General features: G+C 43.8%; 1 protein-coding gene and 1 long non-coding RNA gene across 3 annotated transcripts in view; one reads left to right on the forward strand and one right to left on the reverse strand.

The window, feature by feature from the left end:
- Positions 1-9,509, forward strand: part of SLC6A1 (solute carrier family 6 member 1) — a 79,485-nt gene extending 69,976 nt beyond the window's left edge. For both annotated transcript variants that reach the window (XM_081848227.1, XM_081848228.1), the window contains exons 13-15: positions 92-192; positions 2,609-2,776; positions 8,694-9,509. In XM_081848227.1, coding sequence (XP_081704353.1) covers positions 92-192; positions 2,609-2,776; positions 8,694-8,798 — 374 coding nt within the window. In that variant the 3' untranslated portion in view covers positions 8,799-9,509. The remainder of the gene's footprint in view (positions 1-91; positions 193-2,608; positions 2,777-8,693) is intronic.
- LOC309334384 lies at positions 9,150-11,219 on the reverse strand. Its single transcript, XR_014153063.1, has 2 exons — positions 9,556-11,219; positions 9,150-9,518 (listed from the first exon to the last, which is right to left on the reverse strand). It is a non-coding gene; the product is annotated as an uncharacterized lncRNA (long non-coding RNA).
- Positions 11,220-16,997: the final 5,778 nt, after the last annotated feature.

Raw genomic sequence — 16,997 nt, forward strand, 5'->3', positions numbered from 1 at the left:
TCTTCTTCTGATATATTTCAAACCTTTTCTCTCTCCTAGCCATTCATTATTGGTTTCAACCAACTAACAATTTGTTTGTTTGTTTATTTAGGTGTAAACAGATTTTACGACAATATCCAGGAGATGGTTGGCTATAGGCCCTGCATCTGGTGGAAGCTCTGCTGGTCTTTCTTTACTCCAATCATTGTGGCAGTAAGAAACAAAAATGTTAAAGATGTTAAATGCAATTAATGCAAGTCTACATTTTTTTTTTTAAGTTCAAATGAGCACAAATAATCAAGAATGCACAGTGATAAGGATGTCCAGTAAGGCTCTAAAATGCTGCAACTACACTTGGCCATTTGATCATGCACACACACATTTGTGCTTTATTTTGATATAACAACGTACAATAATTTATAGAACTTACAATTCAAGCATAATATTCACAAAACTTTTTAAAAGATGTAAGCTGTGTTTAAAAAATGTAAGCTGTGTTTTTTTCTGTTCTCTAAATACTTTGGTCTACTTCCATGCCTTCTGGAGAAATAGCAACTAAAATAATTTTAATTAAAGTATACTTAATGAAATTCTAATCTTACAATAGTTAATGGAAGGACCATAACAACTGCCGACTCGCCCCAAGACACATTATTTTAGAGAATCCAGTGTTTATTTTTAGTGCACAGGTGATGATAATCTAATATAAAAGCTGCCATCTTCTATTTTCTTCTTTCCAAAAACTTTCTACTTTTGTCTTTTTTAGCTGATTCCACTAGCAAAAATAGCTTTGGGCTATTTCTAGCAAAGGGCTAGAGCAATGGTCATAGTGGTGAATGCACATATCATTTTATGATACTGAGAAGCAAAAAGAAAACCACGTAAAGCAGGCTCAAACCTCAGTATATATTGTTTTATTCTGTACATGAAAAATAAAATGTTTGAAAGGAGAAGCAACAAGAGAAAATTAAAAATCTATGAAACTGTATGATTTCAAAATTTATAAATATATATGGTTCAAAATATCCTTTTCTATATCAAAATGCATCTCACACTGTTTAGGGCTATTTGCCAATTCAATTACAAGACAGGTCAGATAATTTAACAAGCAGTTAGAGTTTACGAGCCAAATCTTGCAGGGCTCTTGGAAACAGACGCAACAAGTTGGGGACCTTTGAGGAATCATAGTGGTATAGGAATAAATTAATGAGAAATGCTCACATCCCCATCTCACAATACTAGGATACCAATGAGCTCTGGGCTGGCTTCCATAAACGCCCAGTCCTGAACCAGCATTTTGGAACTATTGCATTAGCACGTAACACTCACATTGCCACAGAATTAAGCAAGGAATAATAATAAAATAAAAAATACAAATACAAATTAGCTCGCAGGGTGGAAGGACTTTGGAGGAAAGAAAGGAAAAAGGGCACCATCTTCGCTCATTCTTCTGAAGCCTTTCTCTGTTGCTATATAACACTAAACGGCTATGCATCCAGCAGATGGGGGAATGTCTTTTAGAGAAAGGGGAAAGAAAGGTTGTTCTTTCCTTCTGCCTGAAAACTCCATACACAGTGAGGGGGGGAAAGGTTTCGTGGTGGACATCTCCCTCACCTTAATCACCACTGCTAAGAACTCCACCTTTAAGATTCTGAAAACCTCTAGGAGCTTAAGCAAGCCTGTCTCCTCCCTACCACCTGCTCCAATTTCCTCCACAACCCTTTGAACTGTCACCAACATGTTGTGGCTCCTGGTGGGCAGGATGGATACTGAATCTTTGCATTGCATTGTTTTGTACAAAAGTTGTGCATTCCAGAGAATCTCCTGAGAATGCAGAAATTACTCTTTTGTCTATGAGGGACAAATTCAGTATAATTCCTATAAATCTTATATCCGATGAGGGGGAACTAACTAAATATCTGAAAATACCTAATACCCATAGGGTTACATAGTAATACCCATAGTGGCTCTCTCCAGGTGCACGTCATCCCTGTCTCTGAGCATTGTGAGATTCCAGGGTTCCCAAGCACTTTTGGAAATGAGGCACAGCGGAGACTGTGGTGTCTTTATGAGATATGGTTTATTTACACAGATGTACAACTTGAGTCTGCAATGGAGGGGTTCACAGCATTAACACCCCAAAAGGGTCTTGTTTCTCCCGTAGCCGCAGCCTTGGGCTCAAATAGACATCAAACATGTTCTGACTATATCTCCAGCTCGCTTCTTTTTCTCCCAGCTTCCGGCTTACATAACTCAACTCTCTACTGTGGCCTTTTGTCTTTCAAACTAGCCGCAAGCTGGGTGAGGGGTCCGACCCATTTGCCCCTTTCCTTTGTATCCCTTAATGGCTCATTGGCCAGGCTATCACCTCAATGGCTTATATTTTAACACTTGCTGGATCCAGGGCTTGGAGGGGTCTTTGTATACAATCTACTTCCCCACCCTCACCCCAAACTCATAACAGTACCATCAGAAATTACATAGGTAAAATGGAAGATGTCTGGAATTTTAAAAAGGAAAATAACTTTTCACTTTAATTTTCCTATCCAAGCAAAGAACTACTTGCAAAAGCAGCAGCAGCAACTACAACAAACCATAGCTGACTTTTAAAATGCTTTTACTTCCCCAGGGTGTGTTTATCTTCAGTGCCGTGCAAATGACTCCTCTCACTTTGGGTGATTACGTATTCCCGGCATGGGGCCAAGGTGTTGGCTGGTTTATGGCTCTATCATCCATGGTGCTGATTCCAGGCTACATGGCGTACATGTTCCTTACATTAAAAGGCTCCTTGAAACAGGTAAATTATGTCTTTAGAACTGTGCCTACACTTGGCAAGATGCCAGTTTCAGCAAGCACAATCTGCTGTTGCGTTCTTATTTACAATATCAAAGTATACCTCTTTGCTACAGTAAATTATCCCTAGGTCAGTCTTTTCTTATGATTTGTCCAAATGTAAATCAGTAGCAATGGCACATATCTCTATATCTACTATATATCAATATGATAGCGAGCCCCTAGAGAACTTCCTAGCTGAAGGGTGGACTATAAAACATTTAAATGAAATAAAGATAGGCAGCTAAGCTTCCAGAATATTGCAGCATAGGAAGGCCTCTCCATACCAGTTGCCATTAAAAATGTGACAGGAGTACTCAGATTCTCACCTTCCTTTCTCCTTTCCAAGTAAAAACATAGCTAAATGATTTTCCCACTTTGTGACTGTAAAGATGAGTTCTAGCTGTATGAGTGGGCTTCTCAGTTTCCTCTGCCCCAATTTCATTTCCCTTTGACCTGTTTCCTCCCAACTTCCACAATCTCTGGTCACTGGTTATGCTGCTTAGAACTAATGTCAGCGAAGACCCCAGCCCAGCAGGCTTCACCAACATCTCAGCTCAAATCTTTGTAGAGAATCTCAGCTGTTACACAGTGCATCAACTGAGAATGGCCACTTACTCAGTCTCTGGGTGGTGGAGGTGGCCCATTGTGGAAGAATCTTGGCTCCATAGAGAAAAGGGCCTCTCCATCATAGCCCGGCCTGTTGGGGAATTTCCCTGGCTGGCCGCAAAGGAGGGTGGGATAGCTCACCATGCACTGGAATTCAAATTGGCCAATCATTGGCCCAAGAGGGCAGTGCTTGGGCAATGGGCCAGAATGAAGTAATAAAGTAGGCTGTCTGCAAATCTCAGTTGTTACACAGTGCATGGACTGATAAGAGGATGAACATTTTGATTAGGCAAGATTCACTACTAGTTTACTATTTACTGATATAAAAATTGTGTTATTGTCCCAAAAATTATTGATACCTGTCAGGGAACTGGCATCAGTATTGGAGGGGGAGAGCGAAAGCCAGAGGGATTCCAGAGAGCTTCCAGGGATCAGGAGGAGCAGCCCAGCCGGGGAGATAGGCACCTGCTTACGCACGAGCAACCCCTAGAACCATTACAGCCATCTGTGAGTCCCTGACATTGCTTGTGCGCAGCCCCGGGGAGGCAGCACGATGAGCCAAACAGGGCCGGCTGGAGAGACAGAGCAAGAAGCCATGGTGCGAGGTCTGGTCGAGAGGAATCGAGACCTGGAGGCACATGTCACTACCCTGTCAGCGCGGCTGGAGGAGAGGCGGGCTCAGGATGCACAGGTCAGAGCCACCCCGATAGGGAGGAAGGTCCCGGGGCTGGTAAATAAGTTTGGAGGAAGGCCCCAAGACTACAATGCTTTCTGAACGGAAATTCAATACACTTTGGAATTGCAGAAAAATGACTTTGCTGATGACGGGGAGAGGGTGGCTTACATTGTTGGACATCTGCAGGATGGGCGCCCTTGATGGCAATGGGGAATGATGCATTCAAAGATCTTAAGAAATTCTACCAGGCAATGGACGTGATATTCTCCAGCGAGATTGAGCAAAGCGTGACACGGAGGGAGCTGATGGGGTGCAAGCAGGGGAGCCTGTCCGTCAGAAACCACTGGTCGAATTTTGCGATGTTAGTGCACAAGCTTGGGTGGAACCTGGACTCTGAACCAGTACAAATGCTGTTTGAGGCAGGTTTGGACCCCAAAGTGAAAGACGAGTTGTCCAGAGCGCCCTGCCCGCGGTTGATGGATGAGCTCACAAAGACTGTGCTTGCGATTGGTGTATGCCAGGAAGCGCGGGCTCAGGAAAAGCGGGAGATAAGGGCGGAACGTTTCCATGGCAACCGCATTCCTGAAATGCCGAGGGAGCCTTCCCAGGCGGCAGAGCTGATGGAAATTGATGGAGCGCGCGCGCGCGAAGTTTCAAACGCTAGTGAAGGCCGGAAAAGGGAGGGGAAGGAGTGGGAAACTACCAAGAAGTGTTTCCTCTGTCAGCGGCCAGGACATTTTGCAAAGGTCTGTCCTCAACGAAAGGCCTGGCAAGGCATGATGGGGGCTGCAGGCCACAACGAGAAGGGGGAGGAAGGGCCGGTGCAGGGAAACGAGAAAGCTTGGCTGCCAACCAGCAGGGGCAGCAGCCAGGCCAGCGACCAATAGAAGTGCCCCAGCCTGACCCTCCCAAGGCAGCTATAGCCATAGAAGTGGTGCTAGAACTCCCAAATGGGCACCCAGTCAAGGTGGAGGGGCTGGTGGATTCTGGCAGCTCGTGTAATTTCTTCAGTAGAGACTTCGCTCTGGAGCACCAGCTCCACCTGTTGCCACTAGATTTTCCCTTGCAGGTGACCACCATTGATGGCAGGGAACTACTGGGAGGGGAAGTGACACACCAGACACCGCCAATGCGGATGAGTGTTTCCCAGCACACGGAAACCATGGCCTTTCATGTGGCCACGCTGGCGGGACCCCCAATAATACTAGGAATGAGCTGGCTGGCGCTACATGACCCAGTGGTGTCATGGCATCAGCGGTCACTCACCTTTGGGTCAGCTTACTGTTTAGAACACTGCCTGGGAGTAAAGGAACCAAGAATGACTGTGGCCAGGGTGGCTGGGGCGGCCCTGGAGGAAAAGGGGCAGGTGCCACCACAATATGCAGATTTGAAGGAGGTGTTCAGCGAGAGAGAGGCAGATAGACTGCCCCCCCACAGACCATATGACTGCCAAATCAACCTGCTTCCGGGAGCCCAGTTACCGGTGGGTCAAGCTGGAAAAATGCCAATTCCACGCCCGGGAGGTCGAGTTCCTAGGATACAGGTTGTCAGACAAGGGACTGGCTATGGATCCAGGCAAGGTGAAGGCAGTGCTGGAATGGAAGGCCCCCAAAAACCGAAAGGATGTGCAGAGATTCCTAGGTTTCAGGAACTTCTACAGGAAGTTCGTAAGGAACTTCGCCCACTTGACAGCACCCATTACGGATTGTCTTAGTAGCAAAAAGAAGTTTGCGTGGACAGAGGAGGCGCAGCAATCCTTTGAGAAATTGAAGAAGGCGTTCGCCTCGGACGAGCAGCTCCTGCACATGGATCCAGAGAAGCCCATGAGACTGGAGACGGACGCGCCCGACCGCGCGATTGTAGCAGTATTGTTGCAACCCGGGTCCAAGGAGAACTGGAGACCGTGCGCCTTTTTCTCCCGGAAGCTGAGCAAGTCGGAGCAAAACTACACGGTGTATGACCGAGAACTGCTTGCGATTTACTCGGCATTTTGTCAATGGAGGCACCTCTTGATAGGGGCGTGGCACAAGATCCAGGTCTGAACTGACCACAAGAACTTGGAATACTGGCGGACCACGCGAGTGCTTAACCAGAGACAGATCAGATGGTCCCAGGAGTTCACCAAGTTTTTCTTCGAGATACAATACGTGCCGGGAGGGGAAAATGTTAGGGCGGATGCACTCTCCAGAAAACCGGAATACATGGAGGGGGAAGGGCCTCCGGAGGCCAGGCACATGTTCCCCGAGGACCAGTGGGTGTGTGGGGGAACGTTGGTAGGTAAACGAGAGCTAGCAGGGCTCACCCGAGATGATGAGTTTGCTCAGACTAAAATCAGGGAGCTCAGAGGTGGAAAGGGAGACAATGGGGGGGGTTCAGAAAAGGAAGGGGTACTGTACTACAAGGGGGTGCTGTATGTACCAGGGGAGACGTTGAGGGGCAAAATACTGAGGCAGCTCCATGACAATCCCACAGCTGGGCACTTTGGACAGCACAAGACCATGCTACTAGTTACCAGGCAATTCTGGTGGCCAAAGGTGAGGGAGGACGTATGAAAATATGTACGAGGGTGCGACCAGTGCCAGAGGGCAAAGGACTGCCCCCGCAGGGTTACTGGAACCCTTACCAACACTGAAAAGGCCCTGGAAGGTGGTGTCCATTGATTTTATGACAGATCTGCCCAAGTCGAGGGGGAAGACAGCAGTCATGGTAGTGGTCGATCTGCTGACAAAAATGTGCCATTTCATAGCGTTTTCACACGCAGTGTCGGCAGAGGAGACAGCCATGCTATTTGTGGACCACGTTTTCAGGCTGCATGGCACCCCATTGAGGGTAATCTCAGATCACGGAAAACAATTTACTTCCAGGTTCTGGCGGAGGCTCATGAGCTTGCTGCAGGTCGAGGTGAGCTTCTCAACGGCACGGCACCCAGAAAGCAACGGGCAGGCCGAAAGAGCGAACAGTATACTCCAGCAGTACCTACGCTCGCTGCTATGTCAGCGAGAGGCAGAACGATAGGGTAGAGAAATTGGCATTGACTGAATTTGCTGAACACATGTCCATGGGAATGAGCCCTTTCATTTACGGGTGTCACCCCAGGGCTTTCCCAGGGAGGGGGGAGGAAGGATGGAGTGTACCTGCGGCCGAGCAATTTGCCGAAGAAATGGAGACCTTACACCAGCAACTCAGGCTGAACTTGGAGAGGACCAAGGAAGTTTACAAGAGGCAGGCAGACGGGTGGGAGACTGGGTGTGGTTGTCGTCCCAAGGGTTGCCCCTAAAGGGAGGGTGCAAGAAGTTGCAGCCTAGGCGACTGGGGCCTTTTGAGGTAATACAGCAGGTCAACCCAGTGGCATTCAAACTCAAGTTGCCCGACAGCATGAAGATACATCCGGTGTTCCATAGGTCCCTACTTTCACAGTACAGGGAGGGACAGGAATTCCCAGGAAGGGAGGGAGGGGTTACCACCCATCCGCGGGTAGAGGAGAGGGAACTCTGTAACGAAGCCACAGAAATACTCAATTCGAGGTGGTGGGGTCACCAGGTAGAGTACTTGGTAGCCTGGGAGGGAGAACCCAGGTCGGAAAACACTTGGGTCCCTGCTGAATCAATCACGGACGGGTATCTGGTGGAAGAGTTTCATAGTTTGTTCCCGGATAGACCTAAACCATTAGCTAGATTCTGGGAGGAAGAATTCGGAACCACAGACGATGAAGGGGACTTTGTGGGGTTTCCTGCCTCCGAGGAGGAGGAAGGGGAGGTGTCTGAGGGAGAAGAATCAAACTGGGAGGTTCAACCAGCTGGAAGAGATACGAGGGGATGGGAGGCCGGTTTTGAATCCTCAGAAGATGATGACAGTTCTTTCAGGGGGTTCCCCGCATCGTCGGTCGATGAAAGAGAGGAGGAGGTATCGGAAGATCGTGCCGGGGGTGAGGGGGGTCCTGAGGAGGGAGTGGATGTCAGGGAACTGCCATCAGTACTGGAAGGGGAGAGCGAAAGCCAGAGGGATTCCAGAGAGCTTCCAGGGATCAGGAGGAGCAGCCCATCTTCTTGGGAAGAGAATCAGCGTAGCACCCGGGGAGAAGGGGGGCAGCTGGGGGAAGTGGCGAGGCAGTCTCATGACTCCTTGCCTGGGACCAGCGGGGAGAGTAGGGGGTCCTCCGTTGCCCACGCCCTCCCTGCGCAGAAGGCTTCCGCGCAGAGAGGGTAGGTGGAGACTAGGCGTCAAAGAACTTCTTTGCTGGAAGAAGTTTAAGAAACGCCCGCTCATGGATTCTGCCAGCGATTGAGTCAGCCACTGGTGAGTGGCTGTCCGGACAGAAAAGGTTCACTTTGGCAACCCAGCCAGGTGTTTGCACCCAGCTGGGGAGATAGGCACCTGCTTACGCATGAGCAACCCCTAGAACCATTACAATACCATACATTGGAAAGTCATTCAGGAACTGTGGCCTCCTTCCCTCCTTCCTTCCTATTGCACCTTTCATGAATGACAACTACAGAACTGGAATATAAATTTAATGTAAGGGAAGCCATTCAGATTAAGAACAATGAAATTATTCCCTCCCTCCCTCCCTCTCTCTCTCTCTCTCTCTCTACTGTAGCGAATCCAGGTAATGATTCAACCAAGTGAAGATATTACTCATCCTGAAAATGGACCTGAACAAGCCCAGCAGAGCAACTCTGCAAACAAAGAAGCATATATATAGTCTGGGTCATTAAAATGATACAAAGCTTCCTGTAGGGGGGCAAAAGAAAAAAGAAAAACCATACACAAATGAAACATGGTTGAATATGACCACAAATTTATGTCTGAGAATAAAATTACCTACCTCTAGTGGCACAAAAGACCATCACCACTATAAGGGAAGCAATGTGGATAAGATCAAACCATTTTGTGGGCTTAGTTGTTGACAATGTTTTGTGTTTCCTGGCAATCCATAGACTGTTAACATTTTTATTCTCTTTCAGTAAGAGCTGGATATCTTTGGGAATTTATAAAGACATGTAGGCCATTTTTAATCTACCTTTTAACACAACAATTTGAAGTTTTGTGCAGCTGATTTTTATTAATATATTTCATACTGTTTGAATCCCAAGACTGTTATTTCTGAGAACAGTTAAAACAGAAAGCTGTTTTGTATTCACCAGCAAAGTATTTTTTACCAAGAAAATTTACCAGTGAAAATACTGCCCTTAAAAATGTTGACCAACTTTATTCTGGAGTTGGTTTTTCTAATTTTCATGGAAATCTTCTGATATTCTACAGTATACTGAATCATTCATATACAAATGCCATTAACAAGCTATTTTGGGATATACAGTACAGACTAAATTGCACCACTCCCTAACCCAATCTACTGAGATGTCAACATTTAATGTATTATTTTATAGCAATATATCTTTTAGAATATTTTCCATGTCGGCATCTTTCAAAGTACTGGGGTGGTTTTTTAAACAAAAAACAAAAAGCCAGCCGCACAAGTGATAATATGACTACATACTTCAAACTGTGAAGTGTCCCTCCCAAAGGCTGCCATATTTAAAACTGTACACGTTATCTTTCATTTAATCCAGGTTGTGCTTCACTTTTAAGTTGTGTCATTGGCAGGTATAGCACTTTCCCACAAATAGAGAACCAAACAAATAGCTTCTACATTGAGATGCTCCCTGCAGAATATAATTTAGGGCTTTAAAATTAGCACTGCTCTAGTCGGCCTGTTGAAGGTCTTATCAACAATAGAGGTTTTTGACTAGCAAGCATATTATAAAGCACTTTGAAGAAAGAATTTTATTTTTATGGTTTTATTTAGGTATGTATTTTTCATGGGAAAGATGGAGAAGTGAGGGAACGGTCTTGCCATAAACAGCTCCATTCTAGGCTCTCGCTTGCATTTTCCACACAGGCACCTAAAGCTAATGGATTTCTTCCTGTGTGGAAAATGGCGAGACTCAAGAGTCCATAAAGGCAACTCTTGTTTGGCAGCTATGAGACAGAAAGTGAGAATCGTAAGAAAAGTGGTATGTGATGTTTGATTCTAAATAACTGTGACAGAACTGTGCAATGAAACATGCTTTTCAGCGAAACCTTGTGCAACGTACAATGTTAGATAGCACACACTTTATGTAGAACTACTATGTGAACAACATGTTAACTGTGAATGTTGGTTTTTTTGTTGTTTTTGTCTGAAGGTGACAAACATATGTTCTTGCAATAAGGTATTATTCTCAGAATGTCAAGCACATTATTGTAGAAAATATATATATACATATATTTCAACTTAACAAATAAAAAAACTCATAAAAAGAGTATTGTTTAGTAGGTTCTAAACCGTTTCATACAGTAGATCAACTGTAAAATATTCAGATATCTATGATACATGCTGAATATCTATAGATGAACTCACAAATAAATCCAAATGTCTTGTAGATTTTCAGGGTTTAGGGGGGGAAAGAAAAGAAAACATGTCATACTTCACTTGCTTCATATACATTATAACTGTGAATTTCATTAGACTTAAGATACAAAATTCAGACTTTCTCTTTATTGTTTATGTAACCAAGTCCCATGTTGTTCTAAGAAAAATGCAGTATTCAATGTTTGATTGTAAAACAATTATGACAGATGTTTGACAGATTTACTCTTTAGCAGAATCCTGTACAAACGTATCATATATAGCACAAAAATAGTGTCGTAGAACTACTGTGTGTAAGCTGTGAATAGCTGTATCTTTTTGTAGTATTTGCCCTTAAAAAAGAAAGAATATATGATCATATATGCTTTTTGCAATAATTAATTATTCTCTAAACACCAAGCAAATTTATCTCTATATAAAAATATATATGTAATATATACATATTCTAAAATATATATAGAGCCTGTTTTAAAAAGAGAGAGTACAGTATAATTTAGAAAACTGCAATGTTCTATGGACCAAATGTAAAATATTTATAAAGATGCATTTTAAATGTCTATAAATGGTGTCCTAACTAAAGCACGGTTGTTATGTAACTTTCCAAGAGCTTAGAAAAAAGAATAAAAGTTATATTATACATTCTATGAAGTGGCTTTAATTTAATTCTTTAAGCAGAAGATTTTGAATGACTCTTACGAAACAATTTTCAGTATTTGAGAGATCTCTATCACTCAGTTTAGCCATCGTATTCCCATTCCTACAATCCATGGTTTTTTTCGACTTGGAAATATATGACCAGTTGCACATCCCCTACCCCTTATCCCTTCTCTTATCAAGTTTCCTTTAGAGGTTTGTCAAATCACAGTTTCTCCATTGCATCTAAAACCTAAGGCTAAAACCTCCACCCCTGCCATTCACAATCCTTATACTGCTATTCTTATCCCTCCATGATCAGCAGCATTGTCACCTCCTTGGTCACACTGCCCCTAATTGGCCTCATGCACTGCCTTCTTAGTAAATACTTGGGACACCAGCAACATGACTCATTGGCAGCCAGGAGGAAAGAAGTAAGGAAATGGTTTATGGGAATTAGAATGGGACTCGGCTATATTCTAGACATTAAGATACATATTTTTTTAAAAAAATAAAAAATTGGGAATTAGCATATTTGAGCCAAATCTTTGCTTTCAGAGGCTTGCAACCTTAAATTAGTGAGTTATATCTAAGCTGCTGCTCTTTCTCAAGAGAGAAAAAACAGAGTCCCAAGTCTTCAGTTCTGGATTCAGTGCCAATCAATGCATCTCTGTCTGCATGCATGAATTTACAAATGCAGCCAAGTAGGCATACTCTAATCAGCACAGAAGATATATAGATACACACACACACACACATTTACTTTTCCCACTTTATATATATACATCATTTGTCACTAGTTCAGAACTATTAATCATTAATGCTTTGAAGCACTGATTTTACATTACAGATGCAAATATAATTCAGTGTAATCTGAAAACTGCTTGTTAATTTTTTCACATTGTGCTTGCAGCCAACTAAATATATCTCAAACATGCTTGTAATATATTTTATAATATGTATTAATCAGTTCAAAACCTACATAAATTATTGTGAAATAGAACGTTGATATTCCACTAAAGGAGGAATAATGATTTCTGTCAGCAAGTCTTATCTCAATGACGGTGTTGAACAGAATCTAACCTTGGCTTGACATTTTAAGAGTTTTTTCTTCCTGAGAGGGACAAAGTTAGGTTCATTTATTCTGAAATTTTCTCTTTTTTGAATGTGATTTCCTTCTGCGCAAAGATCCTCTTGCTAAATCATGTCCCCTGCATGCAAAAGGGTGCTGCATGTTGGATCTCTGCATCCAGAATCTAAGTATACATGCATGCTGTCAGAAAATAATATTGGCACAATCATCCTTGGCACTGGTCACCTTTCAGGGAAGCAGGAGTGCATTCAGACTCTTCTTCCCTTCTTCCTTGTCCTTCCAGCAGCTGATGGTTGGGGCTGCCAAAAGCTAAACATAGCATTGTTAATTAAAAACAATTAAAACATTCCAAAATTTAGAACCTACAAGCAGCTAAAAACACATCAGCATTCTACATGTCTAGGTAGGCTTCTCTAACAAAAAATATTTGTAGCAGCCACCAAAAAGAGTAAAGTAAAGATGGCTGCCTGATGTCAGGAGTGGAGCTGGATACTGCCTAAGCAGCCTTTCTCAACCTTGGGTCCCCAGACATTATTGGACTACAACTCCCATAATCCCTGACCACTTGTCTTGCTAGCTAGGGATGATGGGAGTTGTAGTCCAACAACATCTGGGGATCCAAGGTTGAGAAAGACTGGCTAATGCCAACATCATTTGTAAATAAATGTGAAAATGCCGCATGTATCAAAGAAGCTGAAAACAATGTTGTGCTTAGTGTCTGTGGAAGCAGCAAAATCAGCAGGGTGAGCCAGCCCAGATCTGGTCTCTCACCTTGTGTTGCTTCATTTATCCTTCTGCTTCCAAAGTTTCCCATTCAAAACTTTCTAAACCCACTCCTACTAACAGTGAGTTTTTATGTGTCTGGAACACATCAACATTGACTAGGTTGGAGCTAAGAGAGAGATTGACTGTGTTAGGATTGTAGTTTGTATACATTTTCTGCTTCCTTAGACGATACTCTTGCCCACTCAGCACACTGCATCAGACAAGAGATGGGTTGCTTTAATCTTACTCTTCCAGTCTTTCTGCTGAGATCATCATCTGTCTGTGTACTCACGCTCTGCAAAACAGTAGGTGGCCATGTCACTACATTTAATTTTCTTTCTGTTTGGCAACAGCAACTCAGCAACAAAAGTAAGCCAAGATAAGTTGGTGGCAAGGTTTTTTCAGTGCAGACAGTGGGATGGTGGTGGCCAACGAAAATTCAGTCTTCACATTGTCATACCCATTCCCTGGCTGGTTTCGTGGATAGAATAGTGCAGGCATAAGCAAACTCGGCCCTCCAGTTGTTTTGAGACTATAATTCCCATCATCCCTGACCACTGGTCCTGTTAGCTAGGGATGATGGGAGTTGTAGTCCCAAAACATCTGGAGGGCCGATTTTGCCTATGCCTGGAGTAGTGGTTAGAGAAGTCAGTGGGCTCTTGGATTCAACTACCAGTATTATTTAGTGGTGGTTGAATGCTATTATGCTTCAGTGAAGCATGACCAAGAAAAGAAAGTGTAGATGAATTAGAGCTAGTTAGCACTATGATATATCATTCTTTTCTGGAGAACTGTCCTCCCTATCTTGGAGACATCCTGATAGCAAATGGATGAGAAAACACAAAGAGGGTCACCTCTTCACTGTGGGAGTGGAAGATTTCCCTGAAGGAATTTATGTTCTCACTTATGTGGAACGTTAGTGGAGCTACCTGAGCCTTAATTCCAATATAATGATGACTCAAGAGGAGGGGCAACACAGAAAAATCTAGGAGTGATGACATTTTTTCTGCCTTCAGTTGAATGAGAGCATAACAATATACCCACTTGGTGGTGTCCTAGTGTCCTCTATGCATTGTGCTTCTGCTGCCCAGGATACTTTCTCTCTACAGCCAATACTTTACAGCCTTCAACAACTTTCTCTGAGTTTGGCACCCAGTGCTGTACGGGTTTTTTGGAAAGATCCTATGGTGGATCCACCCATTGGATCCACATTTGAAGCAGAACTTTGCAACCAATGTCTGTGCAACTGGTTGCTGTTGACACCTGTCTGTCTAGAGAGACAATGGAGTGTGCCTCCGGGGGTGAAGCCAAACTGCTGTCAGCAGCACCGAAGCAGTGACCTCTTCAGAGTGCAAGCCTGGGAAGGATGTATGGAGGTCCTGGGCTGCCCAGACAAGACTCCCCTCTAGGCCTCACTGATGTGGTCCAAGCGAAAGCAGAGCAACATGTTTGGCACCAACCTGGCCTCAGGAGTTGCTGAAAGAAGACATACAAGGCGCCGCCCAACCATCTTAGGGACTCTACTCCAGATTTATGTAGGATTTTGTTCTCTCAAAGCTATCCTGGAAGGCGGCAGAGGTTTAGGACCAAAGTTTTCCTTCTCCTAGGTGGTCTACCTTCCAGGTTGATGAGGCCCATTTGCCCCTCACTTCCCTCTACAGCATGTGCAGAAACCACCTTCTTGACCATTGGACCCACTATTGGTCTCGTCCTCTCAGTCCATTCTGTTTTCACATGCAGGGGAAGTCCAAAACTCACTGGGGGTTTGAGACCCATTGGCTACACTCACCCGTGAGATTTGGTGCTACATACTGCTTTCTATATACATTCTTGAGGTCAATTTGGTATTTCTCATTTGACCCAAGCTGCATGCAATGTCAGATTCTCCCTATAATTAGTGGGAACAACCTGCCATTATAAGCTGACTTTGTTGTGGCAAACCTTCCCGTGCTCTCTCATATAATGTTGTAAGTCCCCTCTCCTCTCCTCTCCCTCTTTATTTGCATCTTTTTATAGCTATGATTTTGGGCTGGGTGGAAGGATATTTGCCTACAGGTCTTTAGTCATGGAATGATTCAGATACGCTCCCTTGGTCTCTAATGAAGAGGTCTGTGAATCTGAGCAGAGAGTGCACACAAAGTTCCTAACAATGTCAATCAATTAAGGGCGATTATGCTGAATAAGAAATCATCCGGAAGAATTTCACAAAAGAGAGTTTGGCATGCATTCCTTCATGATCAAACACGTTTATAGTACCGCATAAATCATGATGTTTGAGAAGATAGTGGCCACTGATGTAACTAAACACATAATTAATTTTGTACTGTCCAGTTCACTTGTTCCTAGAGGAAGAAATTACCATTCTGCCCAAGCAAGACGGGTCCTTGTGAGTCAGTGACAAAATGACAAACTAGCATTTTGATTTGAAGCCAAGTGTCCTCTAAGCATAAATTTCTCCAGAGGGCTTGTAGTGACTGTCTTAATTACTATAGGTCAAGAAACACAGTTATTAAGCTCAGTTTGGATCTATCAAGATTTGCCTCATGCATGGAGCTGTCCAATGCTTAATATTCTTTTGATCATGTAATTTTGATAACTTATTTCCTCCTAGAAATATTAAGAAGGCTGCTTCTTTTAGCTAAGGAGGAGCAATTAACAATCAAGGAAAAGTAAATCAAATTAGTCTAATGAATGATGAGATATTTCTCCTTCTGTTCATCTCTATGCAGTTCCTTAGGAAGGGGAGATATCAAATAACTAGGAGAAATTAAAGTACTAAGGCCGTAGAGATTTAAGCATGTTCCTCTCTGTTGTAGTCCATGAAAGGTCTTCATTTTTGTGACCAGTAAGGCTCCCTTCACATGTTAGCCATTACTAAAATGCACCCCACTGTTCTCAAGAGGGTTTATTCACATGTAAGTGCATACAGGGTTGCTGTCTTAGACTGCAATTCTATAAAAACATATCACTCCCAGATATCACTCCCAGGTAGCAGAATTTCTGCTAAAAATGGGACTCACTTCTGAGTAAACAGGCTTCAGATTGCACTGCATATTTGGAAAATAGGGCTTTTTCAGAGGGAATTCACAGGAACTCAGTTCCGGCACCTCTCAGGTGGGTTCTGACACCTCTCAGGTGAGTGCTGTTGCCATTCTAAAAGAACAATGAAGGTATTAAAGGTGAGTTCCAGCACCTTTATTTCTCAAAAAATAGCAGTGCAAAATAGTGTATGCCAACTCGCCATAGCTTTTATCAAGTTTACCCTCACTTTGTGAAATCTCCCATTTTGAGAATCCCAGGTGTGTCTTACAACTTTTTTACAAAAAATAAAATAAAAATGCAAAATGACTAGGTCCCCCTCCCCCACATTTCTAACATCTTGAAAACCCCTAGACTCCCAGCCTCCTTTCCCCTTCCATTCTTCAAAACTGCACTGTTGACTGCTTTAGGTTTGCTTGCTTGCTTGTTTTTTTAAGGTAATATATAAAAAAGCATATATGGGACGTGGGTGGCGCTGTGGGTAAAAGCCTCAGCGCCTATGACTTGCCGATTGAAAGGTCGGCAGCGCCTGCCAACCTAGCACTTTGTTGCTCGGTCCCAGCACCTGCCAACCTAGCACTTCAAAAGCACCCTCGGGTGCAAGTAGATAAATAGGGACCGCTTACTGGTGGGAAGGTAAACAGCGTTCCGTGTGCTGCTCTGGTGCCGGTTTGCCAGAGCAGCTTCGTCACGCTGGCCACATGACCCGGAAGTGTCTGTGGACAGCGCTGGCTCCCGGCCTCTAGAGTGAGATGAGCGCACAACCCTAGAGTCTGTCAAGACTGGCCCATACGGGCAGGGGTACCTTTACCTTTTACTATAAACAAGCAACAAAGTAATAAGCACTTATTTACCAAAAGGTTTTTCATTAATACAGTATTTTCATTCCCCAATGGCTTGTGGTGTGTATAAAGTTCTTACTCATGCCCTGAAACTGGTGAATGCAGCTGTTACAGCCACAC

Source organism: Podarcis erhardii (genome assembly GCF_964252035.2).
Source record: "Podarcis erhardii genome assembly, chromosome: 2".
NCBI classification, from domain to species: Eukaryota; Metazoa; Chordata; class Lepidosauria; order Squamata; family Lacertidae; genus Podarcis; species Podarcis erhardii.